Source organism: Manis javanica, chromosome 6 (assembly GCF_040802235.1).
Source record: "Manis javanica isolate MJ-LG chromosome 6, MJ_LKY, whole genome shotgun sequence".
In the NCBI taxonomy this organism is placed as follows: domain Eukaryota; kingdom Metazoa; phylum Chordata; class Mammalia; order Pholidota; family Manidae; genus Manis; species Manis javanica.
In genome coordinates, this window is record NC_133161.1 from 14,009,589 (window position 1) to 14,032,109 (window position 22,521).

The window sequence follows — 22,521 nt, forward strand, 5'->3', positions numbered from 1 at the left end:
AATGTTAACACATAGAAATATAATATTACATACATGTAATATAAAAAATATGCCCACTATGTGTTAACATAAATAACATTTTTCATTTTAAAAAACTGTATTTACCAAAACAGTTAGTAAGAAGAATGGCACTGTTTTTTCTGTTGTTATTTTTTATTTTTTATTTTTATTTTGCTATCATTAATGTACAATTACATGAACAACATTACGGTTACTAGACTCCCCCTATTGTCAAGCTCCCCCCACATACCCCATTACAGTCACTGTCCATCAGCTAGTAAGATGCTATAGAATCACTACTTGTCTTCTCTGTGTTATACTGAGAGTGGCACTCTTTTACAGTTTTGCAAGTCTCTGTAATGTCTAGCTTAACAGAGGAGAGCTAGGTTGGCATATCCGTATCTGCATTATCTGGTTTGAAATCACCCTGTCTCTGGAAATCATCCCTGTACATTTCAGCAAATGAAAGTGAAAAGACAAACTCTTCTAGTGTTGTTACATGATAGTTTTGATCTCACCCAGGGCTAGCCAGGACTAAGGGTGAGGCAAACGAGATCCCTAGGGCACAGAATTTAAAGCAGCACTCTCTGCACATGAAAAGACGTTCATCATCATTAATTATCAGGGAAATGCAAACCAATACCACAATGAGATTCCACTTCACAACCACAGGTTGGCAAGGTATAGAGAAACTGAAATTCTTACACACTGCTGCTGGGAATTAGGATCTGGCAGTTCCTCAATTAAATACTGTATCATCCAGCAATTCCACTCCTTTGTATTTACCCAAGAGAAATGAAAACATGTTCAAAAACATGTATACAAATGTTTATAAGGCAGAAGATGGAAATAACCCAAACTTCCATCAGCTGATGAATGGAAAAATAAAATGTGGTATATCTATACAACAGAATATTATTTAGTCATAAAAATGAATGAAGTACTAATACATACTACAACAGGATAACCCTGACAAACATTATGCTAAGTAAAAGAAGCCAGTCATATTATATAATTCCTTTTATATGAAATAGCCAGAATAGGCAAATCTGTAGAAACAAAGCAGAGTAGTAGTTGCTTGGAGTTAGGGGAATGAGAGACTTGGGGTTACAGCTAAGTGGTACAAGGTATCTCTTCGAGGTAATAGAAATGTTCTAAAATTGACTGTGGTGATGACTGCACATGTCTGATGATATCACATACTAAAAGCCATTGTATACTAAAACTTTAAAAGGTAAATTGTATGGTATGTTAGTTATCTCAATAAGGTTGATAAAAAATAAAACTGTAAATAGAGGAATAGGTCACCTTATTTATGGTAGAGTGAAAATGACCTTTTTAAAAGAGTGACATCAGTGATAAAAACAATGTAAGAAATAATTAAACACATCCTTTTATATTCAAATTTTCTGTGTGCTTATATTAAAAACACATATCAAGGTTTTATCTTTCCATTCTAATTTACCAATCTGTCTTTTAATTGAGAAATTAGACCTTTTAAATATAATTGCATATACCTTGGATCTGAAAAAGGCAAAACAATAAGGCTTTTAGAAGATAGTATCAGAGAATATGATCTTGAGCTAGGAAATAACTTCTTAAACAAGATACAGAAAGCACCAAACAAAGAAAAAGATAGATAAATTTGACTGTGGTTTTGCATACAAAATCTTTGATAATTGCTAATTATCAAAGTTACTGAGAATTTTCTATGTATATCAAGTTAAGGACTACATATATATATCATTTAATCTTCATAGCAACCTACAATAAGTTAGTACTATGACTTTCCTTATTTTGCAGATGATGCTTAAGGAGGTTAAGTAGTTCACTGGAAGCCACATAGCTAGTGAGCCAGAATTGGAATTTTGGTCTATCTGATTTCAAAGCTCCTACTCTAGACCACTACCCTGGTGAGGTCTTCCCAGTTTGGAGAAAACAAATTCTTTTAACTCTTCATCTTCTGAAACCAGTGTTCTCCTTCCTTTCACCAGCATCCTATATTCACTACTTAGATTTCTTTATCATCTATTCATCATCCCTCTGCCATATCCTTTATGATAATTCCCATTCAAGAGATTACTCAGTCCTTATCTCCTTGCCATCTAGCCTCAACCCCCAATAGTAATGATAGCTTAATCAAATTCAGAAACTGTAGAAATCCTAGTTATGAAATCCAGTGACTTTACAGTAATCAAGACAATTTGGTAGTGGCACAAGAACAAACCCATAAACCAATGGAACAGACTACAGAGCCCTGATATAAACCCAACCATATATGGTCAATTAATATATGATAAAGGAGCCATGGACATACAATGGGGAAATGACAGCCTCTTCAACAGATGGTGTTGGCAAAACTGGACAGCTACATGCAAGAGAATGAAACTGGTTTACTGTCTATCCCCATACACAAAAGTAAACTCGAAATGGATCAAAGACCTGCATGTAAGTCATGAAGCCATAAAACTCTTAGAAGACAACACAGGCAAAAATCTCCTGAATAGAAGCATGTGCAACTTCTTCCTGAATGCATCTCCTCAAGCAAGGGAAACAAAAGCAAAAATGAACTCATGGGACTACATCAAATTAAAAAGTTTCTGTACAGCAAAAGACACCATCAACAGAAGAAAAAGTTATCCTACAGTATGGGAGAATATATTTGTAAATGACATATCCGACAAGGGGTTAACATCCAAAAAACATATATAAAGAACTTACACACTTCAACACCCAAAAAGCAAATAACCTGACTAACAAATGGGCAGAGGATATGAAGAGACAGTTCTTCAAAGAAGAAATTCAGATGGCCAACAGAGACATGAAAAGATGCTCCACATCTCTAATCATCAGGGAAATGCAAATTAAAACCACAATGAGATATCACCTCACACCAGTAAGGATGGCCAGCATCGAAAAGACTAAGAACAACAAATGCTGGCAAAGATGAAGGGAGAGGGGAACCCTCCTACACTGCTGGTAGGAATGTAAGCTATTTCAACCACTGTGGAAAGCAATATGATGGTTCCTCAAAAAACTAAAAATATAAATACCATTTGACCTGGGAATCCCACCCCTTGGAATTTACCCAAAGAATACACCTTCTCAGATTCAAAAAGATATATGCACCCCTATGTTTATTGCAGCACTATTTACAATAGCCAAGGAATGGAAGCAACCATCAGCAGATGAACAGATAAAGATGTGGTACATATACACAATGGAATACTATTCAGCCATAAGAAAGAAACAAATCCTACCATTTGCAGCAACATGGATGGAGCTGGAGGATATTATGCTCAGTGAAATAAGCCAGGTAGAGAAAGACAAGTGTCAAATGATTTCCCTCATTGTGGAGTATAACAATGAAGCAAAACTGAAGGAGCCAAATAGCAGTAGACTCAAAGACTCCAAGAAGGAACTAGTGGTTACCAAAGGGGAGGGGTGTAGGAGGGTGGGTGGGGAGGGAGGGAGAAGGGGATTAAGGGGTATTATGTTCAGTACACATGGTGTGGGGGGTCACGGGGAAAATGGTGTAGCACAGAGAAGGCAAACAGTGACTCAGTGGCATCTTACTACACTGATGGACAGTGACTGCATTGGGGTATGGGTGGGGACTTCATAATATGGGTAACTGTAGTAACCACATTGTTTTTTCATGTGAAACCTTCATAAGAGTGTATATCAATAATATGTTAATAAAAAATAAATAAATAAAAGAAATCCAATGGCTTTTCTTCAGTCTTCATCTTTATTGACCTCATTTGAACATCCTCCTTCTTTATTTGATTTTATGTAATTCTTCCTTAATTTGTTAGTCATACTTAAATTTCTCATTCAACCAATACTTAGTTGGCATCAACTTTGTGTGTGCACTGTGCCAGGTCCTGGGATACAAATGTCAGAAGACACAGTTTCAATGCCTCAATGAGCTTGTCTACATTTAAGATAATTAAGCAACTAACAAATAAGTATGACTATATATACATATATAATATCAATTAATAAACATGATCATATATGTACATAATATATATAATCAAATATATATACATACAGACATATAAAATGCAAGCATGAATATAATCATGCTTATTATCTGGCAGAATTATATATATAAAAAATAAGAGCAAAGAGGAAAGCACATCTAAATTTGCAGTATATTTTAGTAGTTAAATCTATTCGCTTTAGAGTCAAATAGCCAAGGTTTGTCACTTGTTTGTTGTATAAACTTGGGCAAGTTATTCAAATACTTTAATAGTTAAGTGAATCACTACAGATTATTTCATGTGTGCTACAGAAGAGCAGAATGGTATTGGTGTTTGTGGAGCGAATGAACCTATAATATAAAACCCATTATACAAGTTACTAGAGGGTACCTGCTTTTATATGGTTTATTAAAATTATCGTAAGTAAACATAAACTATGTTCTAGTGCTATTATAAGAAAAAATACTTCCTCAGATACATTTGACATAGCCATTTAATGCTGAAGCACATTATAAAATCAATACGTAAAGGGCATGGACACAATTTCAAAGGAAAAAGCATGCCTTTTGGGGATGGGAGATGCACTTCAGTGTCCTGACTTGGATAGTGCTACAGAACATTGGTTAACCATGCTAACCATACCAGGCTATGGAAAAAACATGTGCAGACAAAATGTAAACATTAAAGAATGGACCTTACATCAAAACTGGCCAAGTCCCCAAGACTGACTCAAGGTAGAAAGGCTAGTATTTCTTATATTTGTTCTTACCAAAGGGTGAAAACTCTAGAGATCAAATTGCAAACCTGATTTACTATTTAAAACTACTGATTCTGAAAACTAGCCAATTAGGCAGACTCAAGGGACTCTTTTGTTGAAATGAATATGCACAAGAATGTATTTTATACAAATACAAATGGACTGCTCAATTATATACTAAGAGATTCAAGTGAAGGGCATTTCCTTTGCCACAACTGACCACCTTTATTGACATAAGCCATGACAAGTGAACTTAGGCATATGCTATGACATGTGCTCTCCACCCTGCCCCATCCCTTGCAAAATACTAAACACTGTTTAAGTCAGGAGTTGATTTCCTGTCAGTATGAAGCATGTTAATAGTATCCATTTTCACAATAAATTTTGCTTTGATAGAGTTAATTTTCTGGTTTCAGTTTCTTTTCCTCCTCCTCTAATGTGGCATAATGCCAGCTGGAACTGTTTGTTTGGCAAGGGTGTAATTAAAAAATTTTGACACATGCAGAATTTTACACTTAAATTTCTAATATCAACTGAACTTTGAACTAATGGCCAAGGAAGTAATTTCCAAGCATGGTTCCCCTCATTGGGTTAATATAAAAATATCTGCATATAAAATATATACAGATATATGTACCTGAATTTGTATATAGTTATAGTACAGAACATTCTATATATAGATCTATTTATATATCTATACACACACATATATATATTTATGTATGTATACGTGTGCATAGTACATACACAAAGTGTTAAATAAAATTAAAAGGGGTCATAATGTAGGCCTCCTTTGCACTCTCAGTTTCTTACAAAGTTTCCTTTAACAGAATTTATCTACAAGTGAGGGAGACTAAATAATGGATATAAAGTGTTCTGCATGATGTCTATGAGTTAGCCAATTTCTAAGTATTCATAATACGTTTAACACTATTGCCTTGTGAGGTAACCTTAGAGGAGAGATTGCAGAGTACCAAGCAGAGAAAGTCATTCCAGTAAATGAATATGTTGTATGCAAAGTGATGGTAGGAAAGCGCAGTATGAAACAAACTCAATGGCCAGACTGGAGAGGACAAGACTGGGGGCACAGAAATTAATTTAAAGAACTGAAATAAGAGATAGCACCTGGCCTAGATCAGGGGCAACGGAGAAGAGGAGATAGATACAAGAGATATCTCGGACACAGAACTGACAGATGGTGAGAAGTGGGGTAAAAAATAAGAGAGTGATAGATTTCCTAGATTTCTGATGAGATTTACATGTTGGCAACATTAAACCAGAGTCATAAACATTGTAGATGAAAAAGTGGAAGTGGTTGGTTTTAACATATTTAAGTTAATGTAAAGCATCTAAATAATGATCATCTACAATCATATTAGACATACACAGAGAATTCACAGGTCAATTCTTTTTAGAATATTTGATAAATACAAATATTTATACAAATAGGTTCTTAGAGAATCACACTGGCAATAAAGAGTTACAGATAATAGAGTTTCATGAATAACCCTGGAAGTATAGGGCAATTCAAACTGAAATTAAGTAAATTAAAAAGAAATTTCCATCACTACCTCAGCTGCTTTGCCATTGTAAAGACGAAAATGGTTACAAGCCTTAAGATTGAGTGCGATGGTACTATCAGGAATTTGCTGAAGGTAAGCAGCCAGAACTTCTTGAGACACATCATAGTAATCCAACTTGTAGTAACATAGGGCCACATACACATTGAGGGCAAGGTATTCCCTATTAGACAAAAGAATTAAGGGTTAACAGTTTAAGAGTACTTAACAGAAATGTTGTTAGACTACAAAGACACTTTAAATGGCTCAAATGGAGAGCAATACAAAGAGGACATGAATTTACCTTTTGAAGAAAGAAGGCAAGATATAATCAGTGCAATATTTTTTTGTATTATAATATTTGAGTGTTTTGAAAAAAGTGAGTAAAAGATGACAACTAGAAGAGAAGGGGAAAAGTTTACTTCCTGTTCATGTTAAAAAAAAAACTAAACTAATGGATGCCATAATTAACTATAAATAGAAGCACACACCATACAGAGGATAGACAAATAAAGCGAGTAGATTTGATAACTAAAAATGGAAATGAGTGGAAGACTGTGAATGTAAAGCAAAAGAGGGGAAAAAGAAAGTGGATGAGATATTTTGGGATGCAGTAGAAAGGCCAAGTGGTCAGTGACAAAGTTGGAATGTTAATTCTTCAGAATGGTTGGTTTCTAATTTTGTCAGCAAGTTTACATATAATGTAACCATAACACTGAAATTGACACATCAAAATCATACACTTTCAGCAGGAATAATATCAACCCCAAGAGGTGAAAATTAGTTCATATAGGGAGGTGGAAAACTGTACTCATTTCTATACTCAAAGCATAGATATACTTATAGTACATAAGTGGTTATACAGTATATATCTATGGCATTAAAATTTCATGAGAGGGCAATTGAGGGGAAAATATCTAAAAAGGCTCTTTGGAAGGGTGTTAATGAAATAAAGGTTGAGAAACCCTGATCTAGATAATAAGGAGTGCTTTATCTCACCAGATTACTAGCTAAAGAGATTTGAACACATGGTGATACTAGTTTGAAAGGACACTAGATCCTCAGTCAAACTAGTTACAGAAGAAACTAACTAAATGAGATTTCAAGTAGGCATAAAAGCACACAGACCTGTTATCTAGCAGTATTCTCTTATAAATATCAATTGCTTCTTGATAGTGGGATCGCATATAGTGGATTGAGGCCAGACTGAGTTGATCTTCTGTGATATCCTGAAGATTCTGATGAAAGTTCATCAATTTCTTTTCATCATTAAACTAAAATTGTTAGAGAGAAAGACATGTAAAGATTCACATTAGAGTACAATTAGAGAATCAACACCTGTGTTACAGAGGTTTTAACTCCCCTGCTCCTTCAGCTATCTGGTCTCTCTGTTCTCCCTATTTCCCTTAAGTTCCTTGCCTTCTTTTCCTTTATTTCTCTCTCAGAAAAAGAATGCAAATAGAGTCTAGAGGCATAGCCTTGACAATGGAAGGCCTTTAAGTCAAAGCTAATATTAATTATTTGATCTCTCCCCTTCCTCTTTCTTTTTCTTTTTTATTTCTTTATATTTTCTCCCTTTTTTCTACATCTCTCTTTTTTATATGCTGCTTATAAGACAGACATTTAAAACATAATGACACAGAAAGATAGAAAGTAAAAGGATGTGCAGAGATATAAAAGACATACACTAATCAAAAGAGACTAGTGTACAAATATGACAAGGTAGACTTTAAGTAAAGATAAATTTTTAGAGATAGACATTTCATAATAATAAATGTTTCAATCCACTAGATGGACATAACAATTCTAAATGATAGAATGCACTTAATGATAAAGCCTGTAAAACATGTAAAGCAAAAATTAAAAGAAATAAGTACAGATAATTAAAGTGAAAAATTTTTAATGCACTAAAAATTATTTTCATATGCTGCCTGTGAAAAATTATTTTCATACACTGATTAAACTTTCTGTTAACTATTTTAGCAGTATCATTTAAAAGCTTTAATGTTGTTCATACCCACTAACTCAGAAAGTCCATTTCTAGGGTGTTCAGATTTATATACTTACATTATAATAGTTAAAATAAAAAATAATCTAAAAATAAAATAACTAGGAAATGGTAAATAAATTATGGCATGTGAAATGTTATGGAAACTATTTTTAAAAATTATAGTTCTACCCTAAGAATACAGCAGCTCAGTTTGAAAAAGACAGATGCACCCCTTGTTTATCACAGCAGTATTTACAATAGCCAAGAAATGGAAGCAACCTAAATGTCCATCAGTAGATGAATGGATAAAGAAGCTGTGGTACATATACACAATGGAATATTACTCAGCCATAAGAAGAAAACAAATCCTACCATTTGCAACAACATGGATGGAGCTAGAGGGTATTATGCTCAGTGAAATAAGCCAGGTGGAGAAAGACAAGTACCAAATGATTTCACTCATATATGGAGTATAAGAACAAAGAAAAAACTGAAGGAACAAAACAGCAGCAGAATCACAGAACCCAAGAATGGACTATTACCAAAGGGAAAGAGACTGGGAAGGATGGGTGGGATAAGGTTGCGGGGAAGAAAGGGGGCATTACGATTAGCATGTATAATGTGTGTGGGGGCACAGGGAGGGCTGTGCAACACAGAGAAGACAAGTAGTGATTCTACAGCATCTTACTACACTGATGGACAGTGACTGTGAAGGGGTATGTGTGGGGGACTTGGTGAAGGGGGGAACCTAGTAAACATAATGTTCCTCATGTAATTATAGGTTAATGATACCAAAAAAAAAAATCATAGTTCTAAAGACTGTAGTGACTCAGGGATATGCTTATAGTATAAAGGAAAGTAAAAAAATGGCAGGATATAAAATATATATTCAGCATGAGTCCCATTCTACAAAATAAAGACATGAACAAAAATATAAATATACATATAAAAAATTATCCTAAAAAAGGATAAAATATACTAAAAGGTTGAAATGTAGTTATATTTAAATATGGTAGATGTTATTGTTTTCCATTTATTTATATTTTATTTAATAGAATTAATGTGCAAGTTTTGGAATATGAAACATTATTTTTTTTAATCATTTTATTATGATGATCAGAATTATTGCTATAAGGCAATTCTGAAAAGTGTGTATTTATTTCCAGGAGTCAGCAAAGGTGTCTTTGACTCTACTTCCTAAGGCACAATAGAATACGCAAGACTAACCTTCTTGAATGACTACTGCTTAAGAAGAATTAAAAGGTAATATCTCTGAATAAATTAATAGGGTAAAGAACATTGATGGGGAAAAATCCTGTACAAATAATACCTGCATTCTACTTGTTCTAGAAATATTAACAAAAATTTCTAGTTAAATATCTTTCACCATTTTTGGTAACAAGAAAGAAGAGAAAAATACTTAAAAACAAAATGTGTGAAATGAGTATATAAATACCTTGTGAGCCAAATGGAAGAGGAGGCGGTTTTGAAGTCGGCTTTTTGGAGCTGAAAAATAAAATATCTAAGCTGCTTATTAAAGAACTCAATTGTCTATGTCACTTAGTCCCTTGCAGGAATGACAGGAGACTCAGATAAATTTTCCTAAATTCTTACCTATCTGATCCTGATATGTCTTTTCTGTAACATATATTATTTTAGTCTGGTTACCACCTGTAGTAGCAGCAACAGCATAAAGGACCAGAAGAAAAATGTTCTAAGGTTCTGCTCTTCACCACCATTGTTCCACCTGATTCTGTTACGGTGACCCACAGCACAGCCATCCTCACACACCGGTCTAGTGCAGCCCCCTGCCGTGTGCTCTTATACTGAATCCAACACTGGAAATAAACACTACAGTCATCTCAATATGTGAGGGAATCAACTTCTGTTCTTCTCAGTATTGTCAAAACCTTCTGAAATCTCCTTTTCTACAATTGTACTGCCGTGTATGCTTAACCAGCCCAGCCTCTGGGCCATACATTTTCTAGCATGATAGTGCGTCACACTGAGACAGGTAGCCAAACCAGGTTAACACCTTTCAAGTTCCAAATCACTTAGGCACTCTTGGAGAATTTTCCTAATTCTGTACACATAATCCTATATCTCTCAACAGCAAAAAGTCATCCACCAATGTATGAAATGAAAAAATTTATATATACAGAATGAGAGATAGCTACTGAGATTACCTTTTATATGTCTAATACTGTTCTGGGCACAGATGAAGTCTAGAAACATGAGATAAAGAAATTTAAAGGCCCTTATAACTAAAGTAGGAAGAAATAGATTATTAGTGCACATGAAACAATTTGGGTACAAATCAAGAAAGGCTTCAAGTTCCACATTTCCCATCAATTTGAACTAGAATTTTTCCTAAATATGTATGTATCAGTTAATTCTCTAAGAATTCTCTCCTGGAATACATTCTTCCCTAACAAATTTCCTAACATTTCCTTGCCCACTTTCTCTACATTTCTTTGAATTTAATTCTAGCCATATTTAATTATTCCTAATCTTTCCTCCCAAACTTTCTCTTTGCCCTATTCTTATTTGCAGATTTGAGCCCAGATGTGTGATGACTGTCATGATGAGTAAAGCAAAAGGAAAGCAGTCTGGAGGAACTGAAATTACTTGGCTTCTCACTCAGAAACAGGAAAGCAACTGTAAAAATCTGTATCTCTAAGAGCTTGAACAACTCTACCCAACTCTTACCAATAGCAAGTATATCCTATCATGGTGGGACCTATGAAAGATACCTGACCCTTTTTCTTCTCTCCTCCTTCTGCTTTTCAGCTGTAGCTTCTGGGGAGGTGGGGTGGAGAGGGGAAGCAGCACAGAGATTAACTCTCTCTTTAAACATAAAGTTGCTCATCTTACTACGCTGATGGACAGTGACTGTAATGGGGTATGTGGTGGGGACTTGATAATAGGGGGAAATGTAGTAACCACAATGTTGCTCATGTGAAACCTGAGCATAGATTGTATGTCAATGATACCTTAATTAAAAAAAATAAATAAAGTTGGTCAGATCCAATATTCTTTACAGAGTAAAAGCAATTTTTTAGCTTTCTAATGTCACTTCATTTTCCACAATAGAAAAAGGAATTAGGTAAGTTTTAAGACCTCCAAAATTACTCTATTAATAGTGAATACCAGATATTAAAAGGGCTCATTTTACCTTTACATCCAGCTGCTTCAGCTTCTTTATACATTCCAAGAAAAAAGTAGGTACAGGCTAGGTTCACCCAGACTTCAGGATTGCAGTTTTCCTCTTTTGTCACCGTTTCATATTCCTGAAATATATGTTAAGCAGTGATCTCATTTTGTCAATAAAGCAACCGATGGACCATTCTCCTATAATAGAATAGGAGTTTTTACTGAGATTGGGCAAATTCACATTCAGTGAATCCTGTATGTTCAACAATTCTGTATCTGTAAGGTTAAAAACTGAAGCTAAACTCAATCCCATCCATGCAGAGCTATTGTCCATATAATCTTACAATTTGTTCCTCCCCCCACCCCTGGTAACACTGATATGGGCTAACAAACTGTAGAAATGAAATGAAACTAAAACATCTTATTTTTGCTAATTTAAAAAGGGGTACAAAAGATATCTTATAAAAACGCATAGGTTTGGCCAACAGACACATGAAAAGATGCTCCACATCGCTTGTCATCAGAGAAATGCAAATTAAAACCACAATGCGATATAACCTCACACCAGTAAGGATCACCATCATCTAAAAGACAAACAACAACAAATGTTGGCGAGGTTGTGGAGAAAGGGGAACCTTCCTACACTGCTGGTGGGAATGTAAATTAGTTCAACTATTGTGGAAAGTAGTATGGAGGTTCCTCAAAATGCTCAAAATAGAAATGCCATTTGACCCAGGAATTCCACTTCTAGGAATTTACCCTAAGAATGCAGCACTCCAGTTTGGAAAAGACAGATGCACCCCTATGTTTATCGCTGCACTATTTACAATAGCCAAGATATGGAAGCAACCTAAATGTCCATCGGTAGATGAATGGATAAAGAAGATGTGGTACATATACACAATGGAATATTACTCAACCATAAGAAAAAAACAGATCCTACCATTCGCAACAGCATGGATGGAGCTAGAGGGTATTATGCTCAGTGAAATAAGCCAGGCAGAAAAAGACAAGTACGAAATGATCTCACTCATATGTGGAGTATAAGAACAAAGGAAAACTGAAGGAACAAAACAGCAGCAGAATCACAGAACCCAAGAATGAACTAACAGTTACCAAAGGGAAAGGGACTGGGGAGGATGAGTGGGAAGGGAGGGATAAGGATGGGGAAAAAGAAAGGGAGCATTACGATTAGCATGTATAATGTGGAGGGGGGTATGGGGCAGGCTCGACAACGCAGAGAAGATAAGTAGTGATTTTACAGCATCTTACTACATTGATGGACAGTGACTGTGAAGGGGTATGTGGGGGGGGACTTGGTGAAGGGGGGAGCCTAGTAAACATAATGTTCTTCATGTAATTGTAGATTAATGATACCAAAGTAAAATTAAAAAAAATAAAAACAAAAAACAAAACAAAACAAAAATGCATAGGTTAATAAATATCCATCAGTAGATGAATGGATAAAGAAGATGTAGTACATATATACAATGGAATATTATTCAGCTATAAAAAGAAAACAAATCCTACCATTTGCAATAACATGGATGGAACTAGAGGTTATTATGCTCAGTGAAATAAGCCAGGTGGAGAAAGACAAGTACCAAATGATTTCACTCATCTGTGGAGCATAAGAACAAAGAAAAAACTGAAGGAACAAAAACAGCAGCAGAATCACAGAACCCAAGAATGGACTAACAATTGCCAACGGGAAAGGGACTAGGGAGGGTGGGTGGGAAGGGAAGGAGAAGGGGAATAAGGGCATTACGATTAGTACACATAATGTGGGGGGGCATGGGAAAGGCCGTATAGCACAGAGAAGACAACTAGTGACTCTATAGCATCTTACTACACTGATGGACAGTGACTATAATGGGGCATGTGGTGAGGATTTGATAATGGGGGGAATCTAGTAACCACAAAGTTGTTCATGTGATTCTACATTAATGATACCAAAAAAATACATAGGTTAATAAGTGTCTATCAATAGATGAATGGATAAAGAAGATGTAGTACATATATATACAATGGAATATTATTCAGCTATAAAAAGAAAGCAAATCCTACCATTTGCAACAACATGGATGGAACTAAAGGGTATTATGCTCAGTGAAATAAGTCAGGCTGAGAAAGACAAGTACCAAATGACTTTACTCATTTGTGGAGTATAAAAAACAAAACAAAACTGAAAGAACAAAATAGCAGCAGATTCACAACTCTGAGAATGACTAGTGGTTACTAAAGGGGAGGCATTGGGGAGAGTGTGTGGGGAGAGAGAAGGGGATTAAGGGGTACTATAATTCACAATCACATTTTGGTAGGTCATGGGGAAGGCATAGAGAGACAGTAATGACTCTATAGCATCTTACTATGCTGGTAGACAGTGACCACATGGGGGTGGGGGGTGGACTTGATAATATGGGTGAATGTTGAAACCACAATGTTGTTCATGTGAAACCTTCATAAGATTGTATATCAATGATACTTTAAAAAATGCATAGATTAGGTTAACCTGAAGACCTGTAACCTTAATACACTACAAATTTTATTTTGTTCTAATTGTTTTCTGGCTTTATATGGTTTTACATTTTTAAAAGGTTTTTTTTTCCTCACTAAGATTCACTTTGTAGTCTACTTTTTCCTTATACGCTCACTATTTATCAGTGCTTACCAGATACCTTTTTTCTTTCTCTTACTATATTTGGGATACTCATTCTTCTCCTACATCATTCATAAATACTATCAGCCTCTGTTATGTCCTTTTCATATCTTTCCTTTTACTTCACTGACTTTTTTGCCCTTGTTTTTCATCTTAGCCCCTTATTACTAATCATGGATACTTTTATTTTTGTTATGCAGGTTCTTTAATATCCTTAGATTACATTTTGGGAGTAAGAATATGTGAGAAATGTTTAAACAATTTCATTTATGAGTTAAAAGTTGTCTGACATAAGGCATCTAAAATTTTATCTAAATCCATAGTCCCATAGATTGTTCATTAGATAGGTAGGATTTACAATGACCAATAAAAACAGCACTCAAAATTGTCCTTGCAAAAATAAAGATAACGTAATTTAACCAAGCAAAATAAAAATGAACTTGCCTTAAGAAAAGTATCATGAAAATACTTTATTAAAAGGGCTTACTTTTTTTTATTATTAAGGTATCACTGATATACAATCTTATGAAGGTTTCACATGAGCAACATTGTGGTTACAAGATTCACCCGTATTATCAAGTAACCCCCAACCCCACTGCAGTCACTGTACATCAGCGTAGTAAGATGATATAGTCACTACTTGTCTTCTCTGTTCTATACTGCCTTCTCCATGACCCACCTTATGTGTACTAATCATAATGCCTAAAAGGGCTTACTTTATTTCTCCTGAAGATTTCCTTAAGTAATACTAATGTTAATATGTTGGACAAACTCATCAGTCTATAAATAAAAACAAAAACTAAACAAGATATATATACATATACTTGAATATATATAGAAGATTTATAAGCAATACATCATAAGAGAGCTAATGGTTGCCTTCATTAACAAAAAAATGGGATTGATGAAGGCAGACAAGACAGCTCTTTTTCCTTTTATTTTGTTCCCTTCTAGATGGTTTGACTTTTACCATGAGCATATATTACAATAATATAAAGTTTAATAACATTTTCAAAATCCTCTGTTATAAAATTTCCTTTTTACTAACCTCCAAAGCTCTCTTGTAGTCACCCAGGTGAAAAGCACAGTATCCAATCCATAAATTAGTATCCTCTTCTTGTTCCCCAACATGACGTTTGAACTTCATGTTGAAATTTCATGAAATAAAAAACAAAACAAAATTTTTGAATAGTAAGGCCTCTATTTAAGAAAAATTGCTCTGTTCAGATCTATCTGATACAAAGGAAGAAACACAGAAACCCTGACAAAATGAGTATGCAGAGGGATATGTTCCAAACAAAACTACAGGATAAGACACCAGAAAGAAGACTAAATGAAACAGAGATCACCAATCTTCTTGATAAAGATTTCAAAGTAATTGTCATAAATATGCTCACTGATCTGTGGAAAAGTTGATGATCTCAGGGAGGGTTTCAACAAACAGTTGAAAAAGAGCCACTCTTAGATGAAGAATACAGTAAGTGAAATGAAATATACAATGAAGGGAATGAGCACAATAATGCTGAAAGTAAAGAAGATAATGAGATGGAAATTGGGAAACAGGAAAACAATGAAGCTGAGGAAGAGAGAAAAAAGAATCTCTAGGAATGAAAGAATGCTAAGAAAGCTGGTTAATGACCCCGTTTGCATAATAGGGGTACCAGAAGGAGAAGAGAGAGACAATGGGATAGAAAGTCTCTTTGAAAAAATAATTGCTGAAAGCTTCCCCAATGTGGGGGAGGAAATAAGACACACAGGTCATGGAAGAACAGAGAACCCTTAGCAAAAGGATTCCAGGAAGACAACAGTAAAACATATAATAATTAAAATGACACAGATTAAGGCTAGGAAGAGAATACTGAAAGCAGCCAGAGAGAAAAAAATGATTACTTATAAGGGAAACCCCATCAGGTTATCAGCAGACTTCTTGGCAGAAACTTTACAAGTCAGAAGGGAGTGCCATGATATATTTAATGTATGGAAACAGAGGAGCTTCAACCAAGTATCTTCCATGGAGCACTATTATCATTGAAATTTGAAGGAGAGATTAAACATTTCCCAGATAAATGAAGGCTGAAGGAATTTGTAACCACTAAACTGGCATTACAGGATATGTTAAAGGGACTGCTATAGATAGAAAGGTTCTTAAGCCTAAATAGTTTTCAACAGTAAAAATAAACCCATAGTAAAGATAGTAGACCAATTACTTACCAAGCAAGTACGAAATTAAAACAAAAGTAGTAAAACTAACTATACATAAAATCGGTAAAGGGATACACAAAAAATGCAGATTATGATATCTACTACATAAAGTGTGGAGGAGGAAAAAGAAGAAAAAAGAAGCATTTTTATATTGTGTTGGAAATAGAATGATCATTAACTTAATATAGATTGTTATATAGGTAGGAAGCTTTCCTTGAACCTTATGATAACCATAAACCTAAAGCCTAAAATAAATAAACAAAAAATTAAAAAAGAGAAATCCAATCACAACTCTAAAGAAAACTATCAAATGACAAGAGAAGAGTATAAGAGAGGAGGAAAGGAACAAAGAAGAGCTATAAAAACAAACAGAAAACAGTCAATAAAATGACAATAAGTACATACCAATCAATAATTACTTTAAATGTAAATGGACTGAATGCACAAATCCAAAGACATAGGGTGGCAGAATGGATAAAGAAATAAGACCCATCTATATGCTGCCTACAAGAAACTCATTTCAGATCCAAAGACATACATGAACTGAAAGTGAAGGGATGGAAAAAGATATTTCCTGCAAATAATAGACAGAAAAAACCAGGAGTAGCATTATTCATATCAGACAAAACAGACTTCAAAACAAGAAAGTAACAAGAGATAAAGGACATTATATAATGATAAATGGATCAGTCCAACAAGCTAATATAATTGTTATAAATATTTATGCACTCAACATAGTTGCAGCTTAATATATAAAAAAAAAAACACTAACAGAATTAAAGAGGGAAATAGATTGCAGGTAATTCTTTTTAAAAGACTTTAACACACCACTCACATCAACAGACAAATCAACCAGACAGAAAATAAATAAGGAAACAGAGGAACTGAACAACACATTAGAGCAGATGGACTTAACAGATACCTACAGAACATTCCAGGATACACATTTTTCTCAAGTGTACATGGAACATTCTCCAGAAGAGATCACATACAAGTCCACAAAAAGAGCCCCATGAATTTAAAAAGTGAAATTGTATCAAGTGACTTCTGAGACCACAGTGGTATGAAACTAGAAATAAATTATACAAACAAAACAAGCCCACAGACAAATGGAGGGTAAGCAACATGCTTCTATTTAGAATCAATGGATCAATGAACAAATTGAAACAGAAACCAAGTGATATATGGAGAAAAGTGACAAGAAAAATTAAACAGTCCAAAGTTTGTGGGCCACCACTAAAGTATTTCTAAGAAGGAAGTACATAGCAATACAGGTCTATCTTAAGAAACAAGAACAACACCAAATAAACAGTCTAAACTCACAAAGAACTAGAAAATGAAGAACAAATGAAAACCAAAGTTAGTAGAAAGAGTGATATAATAAAGATCAGAGCAGAAGTAAAGAAAATTGAGAAGAATAAAACAGTACAAAGCATTAACAAAACCAAGAGCTGGTTTTTTGAGAAAATAAACAAAAGAGACAAACTCCTAGCCAGACTTATAAAGAAAAAAAGAGGGAGACTACAAATAAAATCAGAAACAAGAAAAGAATTGTCACAATGGATACCACAGAAATACAAAGAATTATTAGAGAACTCTATGAAAAATTATATGCCAATAAATTGGACAACTTAGAAGAAATGGACAAATTCCTAGAAGAATAACAATCTTTCTAGATTGATCGAGGAAGAAACAGATGATCTGAACAGACCAATTACCAGTAACAAAATTGAACTGGTAATCAAAATACTCCCAACAAACAAAAGTCGAGAAACAGACAGCTTCATAGTTGAAATCCACCAAACATTTAAAGAGCTAATATCCAAATTGCAATAAGTAGAAGAGGAGGGAGTACTTCCAAACTCATTCTATGAGGCCAGCATCACTCTAATACCAAAACCAGACAAAGATACTAGAAGAAAAGAAAATTTTAGACCAATATCCCTGATAAACATAGATGCAAAAATACTCAACAAAATATTAGCAAATAGAATTAAAAAATAAATCAAAAGATCAAAAGGATCATCCAACACAACCAAGTGGGGATTTATTCAAGGGATACAAGGAAGGTATAATATTTATAAATCAATCAATATCATACACCATCAACAGAAAGAAGAATAAAAACCACATGATTATCTCAATAGATGCTGAAAAAACATTTGAGAAAATTCAACAACCATTCATGATAAAAACTCTCAACAAAATGGGTATAGAGGGTACATACCTCAACATAATAAAGGCCATATATGACAAAACCACAGGCAACATCATACTTAATAGCAAAAAAGCTGAAAGCTTTTCCTGTAAGATCAGAAACAAGACAAGGATGTCCACATTCATCACTTTTACTCAACATGGTACTGGAGATCTTTGCCACACAATCATACCAGATAAAGAGATAAAAGGCATTCAAATTGGTAAGGAAGAAGTTCAACTGTCACAATTTGGAGATAACATATTATACACAGAAAACCTTGAAGACTCTACCAAAACACTGTTAGAATAACTGGATTCAGCAAATTTGAAAGATACAAAATTAATACACAGAAATCTGTCACATTCCTATATACTAACAATGAACCAGCAGAAAGAGAAATTAGGAAAACAACTCCATTCACAATTGCATCAAAAAGAATAAAATACCTAGGAATAAACCTAACCAAGGAGGTGAAAGACCTTTACTCTGAAAATTATATGACAGTCATGAGAGAAGTTAAAGAAGACACCAATAAATGGAAATCTATCCCATGCTCATGGATAGGAAGAATTAATATTGTCAAAAATGGCCATCTTGCCCAAAGCAATTTACAGATTTAATGCAATCCCTATCAAAATACCAATGGCATTGTTCAATGAACTAGAGCAAATAATCCTAAAATCCATATGGAACCACAAAAGACGCTGAATAGCCAAAGCAATCCTAAGAAAGAACAAACCTGGAGGTATTATGTTTCCTTACTTCATGCTACACTACAAAGCTACAGTAATCAAAACAGTATGGTATTGGCATGACAACAGACCCATAGATAAATGGAATAGAGAGCCCAGATATAAACCCACACATACATGGTCAATTAATATATGATAAAGGAGCCATGAGTATACAATGGGGAAAAGACAACTTCTTCAGTAACTGGTGTTGGGAAAACTGGACAGCTACATGTAAGAGAATGAAACTGGATTTCTGTTTAACTCCATATACAAAAGTAAATTCAAAATGGATCAAAGACATGAATGGAAGACATGAAACCATAACACTTAGAAGAAAACATAGGCAAAAATCTCTTGAACACAAATAAGCATTAGCAACTTTTTCCTGGACATATCTCTTTGGGCAAGGAAAACAATAAAAAATGAACAAGATGCCCTGGAAGATGACTGGTTAGCCAGAGACGGGTAAGATTCCTCAAGGGAGGAACAACCTAAGACAGGCACAGTCGCAGGGGGGCCATCAGGTGAGAATTTGGGGATCAACAGAGGTGAGGCTCAGAACCTCAACCCCCCTGCTTTGAGAGAAATCTTCTGCATCCGTGGATGTTTTGCTGCCCTTGTCTAGCCTGGATTAATACTTAGTCCAGAGGCACACACCTGATCATCTGATCACCTACATTTGCCCTCTTATAGCACTAAACTATGTTTTCTACCTCTATCTTGCATCTACCTACCACTTCAGCATTTTATTAAAAATAAAAATAATAATAATAATAAAGGGAGAAATGTGGGATCAACATATAAATCAAGTACAAAAATCAAACGAATATTCATATTTGACCTGATTGTTTATAGGTCATAATGCGTGATCAAAACCGAAAGTTTCTGTGATGAATGCCCTTGTACTGTTCACCATGTAAGAATTTATTCACTATGTAAGAATTCGTTCACCATGTAGGAACTTGTTTGTTATGCTTCAGAAGATTGAAGACTGACGAGAATTAGACTTGAGATGGATTAATGATTGTACATTGAGCATTGACCCCCCTATACTGAATTTTATTGTTGTTAACAACCATTTGATCAATAAATATGAGAGATGCCCTCTCAAAAAAAAAAAAAAAAAAACCTGTCAGGCGATAGCCATTACCTGCCATTTACAGATGTAGATACTGCCATTTACAAATATAGATACTAGAATCACAAAAAAAAAAAATGAACAGGAGGACTACATCAAACTAAAAAGCTTCTGTACAGCAAAGGACACCATCAGTGGAACAAAAGGCAACCTACAGTATGGAGAATACATTCAAAAATGATTTATCAAAAAAGGGGTTAACACCCAAAAAATATAAAAAACTCAAATGCCTCAACACCCCCCACCAAAAAAATATCCTCATCAAAAAATGGGTGTAGGACTGTAACACTTTTCCAAAGAAGAAATACAAATGGCCAACAGGCACATGAAAAGATGCTCCACTTTGCTATTCATCAGGGAAATAAAAATTAAAACCACAAAGAGATATCACCTCACACCAGTTAGAATGACCACTATCCAAAAGATAAGAAATAACAAATGCTGGAGAGAGTGCAGAGAAATAGAAACCCTCCTACACTGTTGGTGGGACTTCAAATTTGGTGACTGCTGTGGAAAGCAGTACGTAGTTCCCTCAAAAAAGTAAAAATAGAAATACCATAAGACCCTGTAATTCCACTTCCAGGAATTTACCCAACGAAAAAAAAATCCCTGATTTTAAAAGATATATGCACCCCTATGTTCACTGTTGCATCAAAACAATAGCCAAGATACAGGAGCAACCTAAGTGTCCGTCGATAAATGAATTTATAAAGGTGTTGTACATATACAATGGAATATTATTCATCCATAATAAGAGAAATCCTTCTTTTTGTAACAACATGGATGGACCTAGAGGGTATTATGCTAAGTGAAATAAGCTAGATGGGGAAAGACAAAATAGCAGTAGACTCACAGACACTGTGAAGTGACTGGTGGTTACCACCAGGGAGGGCTGGGTGGGTGGGTTGGGAGGGGTGTGGGATAAAAGGGCACAAAAATTTTCAATCATAATATATGTAACAGGGATGGTAGTACGGCATGGAGAATATAGCCAATGATCCTATAACATCTTCCTATGTAACTGCATTAGTGGGAGTGAGGATTTAACAAAGTGGGTAACGGTTGAACCACTATATTGTATACTTGAAACCAATACAAGATTGTATATAAGCTACTTCAATAAACTACTGTTTATTGTCTCAGAGAGCTCATGAGACTTCATAACCCAAAACCATGGCAATTCCCAGTACCATATGCCATGGCACTTTGATTGGCTACCTAGCAGTGTAAACATAGAGCACAGCCTCCTTGAGAACTCAAAGCCACTGGGGGAAATACACAATAAGGAAAATGTGGTCATTGCCTTAAAGAAATGAGAGAAGAGAAACAGAGACTGACAACTATTAGACATATACCTACCACTGAGTCCACTGATTTACAAAGCTAGAAGGTCCTTCCAAGTCAATTCCCCCCTTTAAAGATGAGAAAGCTGATACCAAAAATTGAAACAAGGTGCTCAACACCATAGTAAAAAACACAGGACTATACATGGAAGACTGAGGAAGATAAGCAATGCTAATTAAGACAATCATTGTTGATGATTAGGAGGAATATAGCTACAGTATCATCTAGAGAAATGACTGTAGCACAAGACAACCAAGCTGTGCTGTCAAAACCCTTTTTTGGTGCACCCCTTCATTCTCCTAACACATGTGCTCCTGCAAAGCAGTTTCTCAAAGTGCAGTGTCCTTGGACCCTCTACATCAGAAGCTCTTAGGCCGCTTACCAAACATGCAGGTTCCTGAACACCACTGTAGACTGATTCTGTAAAGAATCAGAATCCCTAGGGCAGGAGTAGGAATATGTATTTTGAATAAGTACCCTAGGTAATTCCGATGCATATTTAAAGTTGAGAACTACTGCCATAGAGATTATAAAGATTATCTGGTGATACAGTATTTTAGACAATAAGCATGAAGCATGGTAGAATTATTTAAATATAACTAAAATTTTATAATATGTAATAGTAATAAATCATAAGTTGATCAGGGGTGGGTATAAACAGTGTGTGAACTGACACTATATTAAATGTTCCTTCATATTTTTAGGTTGTATTCACCATCAATGGGACTAGACATAAAGCATCCCTCAAGAAATAACTCTTTTTAGATCTAGATCACCTTTAATCAAAAAGTTTATA

General features: G+C 34.8%; 1 protein-coding gene across 4 annotated transcripts in view; it reads right to left on the reverse strand.

Moving 5' to 3' along the window:
- Positions 1–22,521, reverse strand: part of IFT56 (intraflagellar transport 56) — a 56,766-nt gene that overhangs the window by 33,407 nt on the left and 838 nt on the right. For 3 of the 4 annotated variants that reach the window (XM_073238381.1, XM_073238384.1, XM_073238383.1), the window contains 5 exons: positions 15,156–15,248; positions 11,471–11,585; positions 9,752–9,801; positions 7,434–7,579; positions 6,315–6,489 (listed from right to left, as the gene is read on the reverse strand). In XM_073238381.1, the coding sequence (XP_073094482.1) occupies positions 6,315–6,489; positions 7,434–7,579; positions 9,752–9,801; positions 11,471–11,585; positions 15,156–15,248 (579 nt within the window). The remainder of the gene's footprint in view (positions 1–6,314; positions 6,490–7,433; positions 7,580–9,751; positions 9,802–11,470; positions 11,586–15,155; positions 15,249–22,521) is intronic. The other variant, XM_073238382.1, reaches the window with a different exon arrangement.